The 7,335-nt window shown below is 35.8% G+C and overlaps 1 protein-coding gene across 1 annotated transcript; it reads right to left on the minus strand.

Annotated features, from left to right (window-relative positions):
* Positions 1–4,230: 4,230 nt before the first annotated feature.
* Positions 4,231–5,602, minus strand: LOC125492842 (uncharacterized). The gene is made up of 4 exons (XM_057391493.1): positions 5,411–5,602; positions 5,180–5,281; positions 4,821–5,082; positions 4,231–4,652 (listed from the first exon to the last, which is right to left on the minus strand). Exons 1-4 carry the CDS (start codon positions 5,600–5,602, stop codon positions 4,231–4,233), a joined length of 978 nt encoding a protein of 325 aa, XP_057247476.1.
* Between the last annotated feature and the right edge of the window lie 1,733 nt (positions 5,603–7,335).

Raw genomic sequence — 7,335 nt, forward strand, 5'->3', positions numbered from 1 at the left:
ACGTGAGTTGAGGTGTTAATTTGTGATAATTGGGAGGTTATCAGTGCTGCAACTTCGGTCTAGGTACTGGTTTTTATAGATTTTTGTAGCTTTTGCACTATTTTAGTGGTGTTATAGGACTGCAAGACCTGCTATATTTACTGAGGTTTTAACGCTGATTTATGACTTGTTTTGGGTTTGTTTGTGTGTCGTTTCTACATTTAGTTGCTGCTGTCTTTTCTGGGTTTTGTTTCTACAAGCTTAGACTTTAGGCAGGTCATGGCGGACCATGAATCGAACTTTAGAAGTTACTGCATGGTTTGATACTTTTGCTATCTCCTAGTTGTCTTAATTTTCTTATTTTGTTTTCATTTTATTGTTTCCATAATCTGAAATTCTATTACTCATGTTGCACCTACCGGTTTTATCTTTGCCATCTAGTTTGAGTTTTCTATGTGCTTGCTTGAAGTTGGTATTTGAGATTGTGTATTTAAAATTCAAAACTATAATAAACAAAAGAAATACTTAATTTCATCCGCTTTCCATATTTTAGCTGAAGCAAATTTCTCATTTTTTTCTACAACATGATTTTGGTACTTTCCCATTACTCTATTTTTTGTTGCTTCTTTGTTTGCTGTAATTAATTGTCCTAATTTCACACTTGAACTACTATATATATTACTGTTATTTCTAATTATTAAATATAATATATTGCTTATCTTGTAGTAAGAAATCTTCTCAATCATGGATGATTCGGATGTCTAAAAGAAAAGATTACAGTGGATGGAATTTGAAAATAGATTGCTTGATTTATAGTAAAGGAGTTAATGAGTTTCTTGACTATGCTTTCTAATATTGGCCTTAAGTAGTGACATAGGAGAAGAGGATAAAAAGGTACCTTCCCTTGTAATTGGTGCAACAATAGTCGACATAAAACAAGGGAAGAAATCTATAATGATTTGCTACTTAATGGCATTGTTCGAAGTTATGTTCGTTGGATTTATCATGGAGAATATAAACCCCTACTTAAAAGAAGTAGAAATGATTTAGGTGAAGGTAGTAGTGATGATATATTTAGGATGATCCATGAAAGATTTAGTCTGGAGTCCGAATAATGATGTAGATGATGATCTTGATGAAGAGCAACAATCAACTGAGGCCAGTCTTCCTAAGTACACAAAGGGTACGAAAGAGGCAAGGATCTTTGAAAATTTGATGAGAGATGCTCACAAAACCTTATACCCTGGTTGTGACGAGTTCTCCAAATTGTCATTCATCTTGAAGTTATTTCAAATCAAATGCATGGACGACATGACTAATAAAGCTTTTACTAGTATGCTTCAAATGTTCAAGAGTGCTTTACCCAAAGGTGCTGATGTGCCATCGAATTATTATGAAGCACGAAAGATGATAACTGATCTCGGCTTCCACTATGAGAAAATAGAAGCATGTGAACATGGCTGCGTGCTATTTTGGAAGGAGAACGTTGATTTAGAAAAATGTTCCATTTGTGGTACAAATCGCAATAGATCTTGTCTGAAAGTCTTATGCTATTTCCCACTAAAACCAAGGTTGCAAAGGTTGTTCATGTCATCCAAAACATCGAATGACATGAGATGGCATTTTGATAAACGTGAAGATGATGGAGTCCTAAAGCACCCGACCGACAGTGAGGCATGGAAGCATTTTGATAAAAAATCATACTACATTTGCTTCGGACTCTCGTAATGTAAGGTTGGGTTTAGCTAGTGATGGGTTCAATCCATTTGGTGGGCTTAGAAGTGACTATAGTATATGGCCTGTAGTTCTTGTTGTGTATAACTTGCCTCCATGGATGTGTATGAAAACTCGTACAATATACTATCTTGTTGATTCCCGGAAAAAGTGGGCCAGACAATAACATTGATGTGTACTTGCAACCATCAATTGAGGAGCTAAAGGAGTTGTGGGAAATGGAGCTATGACTTATGATGCTTCTCAGAATTCATATTTTCATATGCCTGTTGCATTATTGTGGACTATTAATGATTTTCCAGCATATGCTAACTTGTCAGGATGGTCTACCAAGGTTTGTAAGGCATGTCCTCGTTGTATGAATGAACTAGCTCCATTAGATTACCAAATCAAGGATCATGTTGTTATATGGTACTCGTGCTTTCTTCCAACAGACCATAAATGGAGATTTAGTAAATCTTTTAATGGGAGAATAGAAACAAGGGGTCCTCCTAAAAAGACATCTGGAACTGATATTTTAACTCAAGTTAGAGACCTCGAAGACATGAAATTTGGAAAAAAATGAAATTTCTCAAAAAGAGATGATAACTGGAAGAAGAAAAGTATATTTTTTCAATTGCCTTATTGGAGTACCCTTTTCTCGTCACAATCTTGGTGTCATGCATATTGAAAAGAATTTCCTAGACAACATTCTTGGCACATTACTAGATATTGAGGGGAAATCAAAAGATACTTTAAAGGCTAGACACGATATGAAGTGTGTGAAAATTATGAAGCATTTATCTCCGAAATTGAAAGATGGAAAGTGGCATATTCCTCCTGCATCTTACACTTTGTCTAAGGCTGAAAAGGAAAAAGTTTGTAAGGTCTTAAAGGCTACGAAGGTTTCAGATGGGTATTCTTCCAGCATTTCAAAGTGCATAAATCTTGAAAAGCGAAAAATATCGGGTCTTAAAACCCATGATTGTCATGTGCTAATGGAACAACTATTGCCGCTTGTAATTCGGGAAGTGTCACAACCGAAAGTATGATGTTATAGTGAAGTTAAGTTCCTTTTTTAAGGACCTTTGTTCCAGGACACTAAATTCAAAAGACTTAGATGATCTTGAAAGTGAAATTGTTATCACTCTATGTGAGATGGAAAGGATTTTCCTTCCCTCTTTTTTAAACTGTCATGGTCCACTTGTGTGTTCACTTGGTTAAGGAAACAAAAATTGATGGACCAGTTCAATATCGTTGGATGTATCCAATTGAAAGGTAATATTTACATAATATTTTTTTAATTCACTTGACTTTCCACATAATTAAACATTTTTTATTAAACAACATTATTATTTTTTAGGCTTATGCGCAAATTTAAGTGCTACGTTCGAAACAAAAGTAGGCCAGAAGGTTCTATTGCTGAAGGCTACATCATTGAAGAATGTATGCTTTTTTGTTCAAAGTATCTACATGACATAGAAACAAGATTTACTCAACTTGAAAGGAACGCTAACAAAGATAGTGACGATTATCAAGGTTTATCAATATTTGCACCATGTGGTACTCCTTTGGGGAAGGCCAAATGTAGATCTCTTTCAGAAGAAGAGTTGACTCAAGTCCAAGAATACATGTATGATTTTTTTATATATATTTTTAAATATCTTCAAAAAAGATAAATCCTTTATTATGTATGACGAATGTTCTTTTTTTCCCATAGGGAATATGAACAAGGGTCGTTTGACAAAAATTTGATAGAATGGTTCCGTGAACGGGTATGTCAAAAGTTTAGTTTTGTTAGTTTTTACCTTTGGATGATACTAGGTTGATGATTTTTTTTCTTCATTTTTTTAAAGGTCATGGATTTACCTCAGGAAGGTGATGATCAAGTGGTAAAAGATTTACGAACATTGACTTTAGGTCCTTTAAAAGGTGTTCAATATTTCAATGGATGCCCTGGAAATGGTTTTAGATTTCATACAAAGGATACTGAAAATAAGAGGGTTAACCAAAATAGTGGTGTTATGGTGAAAAGTATTGTTAGGGCTAGGGAAGATGACTATATTGGAATCCTTATTGAAATACTCGAGGTACAATATTTGGATGGAAAACGTGTGATTTTGTTTCGTTGCGATTGGTGGGATGTTCACAAGGTTGGTAAAGGAATCAAGGTTGACAAACATAGCTATGTTAGTGTCAATAGTCAACATTGGTTACCTACTCATTTCAGCAGGCGCCATTCTATAAGGAGGCTTAGAAATAGGTCTAGTTCCAGGCATCAAGTCAACACTGAACTCAACATCACGTCTCAGAGTCATGTCGGGAATATCATCAGGAAAGCTACAAACTCATTAGCAATACGAACATCTTCAACACGTGGCTCTTCCTTACTAGTGTCGTGAACATGGCACAAGTACATAGGACAACCCTTCCTCAAATAGGATTTTAGAGTCAAAGCAGAAATGATTTTCAAAGAAGACCCTCTATAAAACTCATGGACTCCACTAGGACCAACTACAACACCTTTTGTTCTCACAATCATCTTGGCTTTATGCTACTAAGCCAATCCATCCCTAGAATTACATCAAAATCATGCAAAGGAAAAGCTATCAAATCAGCTACTAGGGTGGTATACCACACATAATAGGACATCTGGATACAATTATTACAAGTTATAATCACACCAGAAGGAATAGAGATTTCTACATCACAAGTCCTAGAGTTCTCTAACCCTAACTTTTTCACAAGAAGTTCAGACACAAAAGAATGAGAAGCACTCAAATCAGATAGCACATAAACACACATCGAATGAATAGAAAAAGTACCAGTGACCATGTTGCCCTTGGTGTTTGCCTCAGTCTGGTTCATCACATGAACTTGCCCATTGTTCCTCCTCACATCACCTTTGTGTCCTTGAGTAGCATTTGCAGTCCCTCCATTGTGATTAGGTGCAGCATTCCCTGGTGTTTAAAGAGCAGGACGACTGTTATTACCATTCTGGGGTCTCTTATTTGCTTATGCCCCATTCCTCGAACTCATCTCAGGCTGAAGTTCTTCGATCTAGGATTACTAAAATTCATAAGCACGATGCCCTTTCCTCCCACAGTGATTACACTCCACCAAATTACCATCACAATCCTTGCTAGGGTGGTTCTCAGTACAACGTTTGCAATAGAAAATCCAATCAGTCCTCTGAATCTTGCCTTGGGGCTGGTTACGGGAAGGAGTGGAGTTCTGATTTTCCTTATAATATTGCTGACTAGAACCTCCCTTATTATAGATACCACCAGAATCACGGTTCCTATAGTTTCGATTTTTATTGAAACCTCCTCTACCTTTGTTGTAACCAGTGGAACCAGATGTATCACCCTTTTCTGCCCCTGAGTAGATCTGGAGTGGATTTCAACTTCTTTGCAGCTAGTCTCTTTTCCTCAATCCTCTCAGCATTACAAGCACGAGTGTACACCTCCTTCACTTGTATACTCACCAGCTCCCATCCTAGAATGAAGATCGGGTCTAACTTCTCCTCGAATTTCACCGCTCTCTCCTGCTCATCAGGAACTAACCCCTTAGAGAAACGAGCCAACTCCTGAAATTTCACATAGAACTCATGAACTGACATATCTCCCTGCACGAGATCATTAAACTCCGTCCTCTTCCTCTTTCATATGGGCTGGAAAGAACTCATCACGAATCGCCTTCTTGAACTCAGTCCAACCAAACTCTCTCTCTTCCATGAGCTTTCTCCTTCCTCATCCACAGTCACCTTAGTAGTCAGATCAAACTTGTTATGAGTCCACCAAATATCAGCATCCTCAACCAGATAATAGGCAGCAGCATCAACCCTCATCTCATTAGGGACTTGGAGAGTGGTAAAAATTTTGTCAAATTCTCTAATCCAGTTCTCCATCTTGGTAGGGTCACCCTTCCATCAAAAGAAGAAGGTTTCTTTGGTCAATTGCCTTGAAATCACAGCAGTTTTTAATAACATTGCCAGAAAATAAGTAACGAGTATTAAGAGCAGTAGCTTGAGCCTCAAGTTTCTCCATAGCATCAGTTAATGCTCGAGTGGATTGAGCTATCTCACGCATCATACGATTCAAGCTTGAGTTTCTGGCACGCGCGTGTCTACGCATCATCTTAAAAGCACAATAGAAACAAAGATAAACCAAAAATGATTCACCCTTACCAAATAATTCTTAACAAAGAGAAAGAAAAGAAAATAATAAATCAAGCAAGAACATGAAAAGAGAAGTATATATCATCAGCTCATAATAATATAATTCCTTTATCTTCCCATATCACTTCCTCACAACGTCTTTTCAATTTTAATAAGTTTATTACCTATTCTTGTTTAAAGTCGTGTTAAGGAAATCTTAGTAACCTAAAGCTCTGATACCAACTTTAACAACCCCGAATTTCCAATACTTCTAAAATCAACTTAATATAAATAAACTTGGAAATACAATGGTGCTACGCCGCGATAATTATTAGTAATAACCGCAAGGCTACTCGTTCTAACTAAAACAATAACCAATTAGTTTTAACTAATTATTACAGACCAACTAAATGAAATGTGAAATAATTATTACAAACCAGAACATAAATCTTATAGTCAAATAAATAAGAGCGGAAGTCTTTTTATAGTCTTATTAAATAGAAAGAGATCCAACACACTCTTTAACCCAACTGGAGCTAACTATATTCAAGTCACTGCACATTAAACACTATAATATCAGCCACAGGCTGAGCAAGATTTAATACGGTAATAAAACAAAACCATTCAATGTGCAGGTAAGATATATAGGAATATCTTACAAATTTATTTAAAAATTGTACATATTATATATAAAATATATGAACTTTCTAACAACCTCAAATCCAATCTTTCTTTCTTTCAGAACTATTATGTAAAACTTTCAAATATAACCTTTCGTAATCTGTGAGTCGGAAGTAATAAAAATCCAATGAGCTAGCTAGGCTCACTAGACAAGGTAAACACCAAAGTCCCTAGTATGCATACCCCTAACTTGATAATGTACCAAGAAGGAAGACAAATGGCAAGAGTATTGATCAACATACTCCCAAATACTATAATATATTATTGAGACACTGTTAACTCAACATACTTCCAAACTCAGAGAATACCGCTTACCGGCAACCCCACAATAAAACTCTATAAACCCTCGTAAGGGTGAGGAACTTCCTCATTTCAAAATCTCAACTTGGTATCATAGAGGAACTTCCTCCTTCCAATATGAATCTCATAAACATATCTCAACTCTTTCAAAAAAAAATATCAAGTACAATATAAATCTCAAAGTATAAACTTCATAAAACAATCTCGTTGGAAAAATAAATTTCTAAGCAATGTAAAAAAAAAATTCTGGACTCATCTGTACAAGCACAGTAAGAAATCTTACCTTATCATCAATCAAAGTTAGCAAATCTCAATCTCAAGTCAAAAAGGTTCCTCTACGAACCCGCAATCTACAATATAATAATATAGTATAAGTCACTTGACTATACTTTACTTGACTATATTTCACATGATTCAATTATTAATGGCATAGCTTACTTAAAACTTACGAACCCACACCACGACGTCGTTATTATTGACAACTATACCACATCCATTTCAGC

Source organism: Beta vulgaris, chromosome 8 (assembly GCF_026745355.1).
Source record: "Beta vulgaris subsp. vulgaris cultivar EL10 chromosome 8, EL10.2, whole genome shotgun sequence".
Lineage (NCBI taxonomy): Eukaryota > Viridiplantae > Streptophyta > Magnoliopsida > Caryophyllales > Amaranthaceae > Beta > Beta vulgaris.

Coding starts and splice junctions, on each gene's coding strand:
- LOC125492842 (XM_057391493.1), bottom strand. CDS start 5,602: ATGGAGAACTGGATTAGAGAATTTGACAAAATTTTTACCACTCTCCAA. Junction 5,083..5,179: donor TCATTCTAGGATGGGAGCTG/GTGAGTATACAA, acceptor AATCCACTCCAG/ATCTACTCAGGGGCAGAAAA. Junction 4,653..4,820: donor CCCTAGCAAGGATTGTGATG/GTAATTTGGTGG, acceptor TTTAAACACCAG/GGAATGCTGCACCTAATCAC.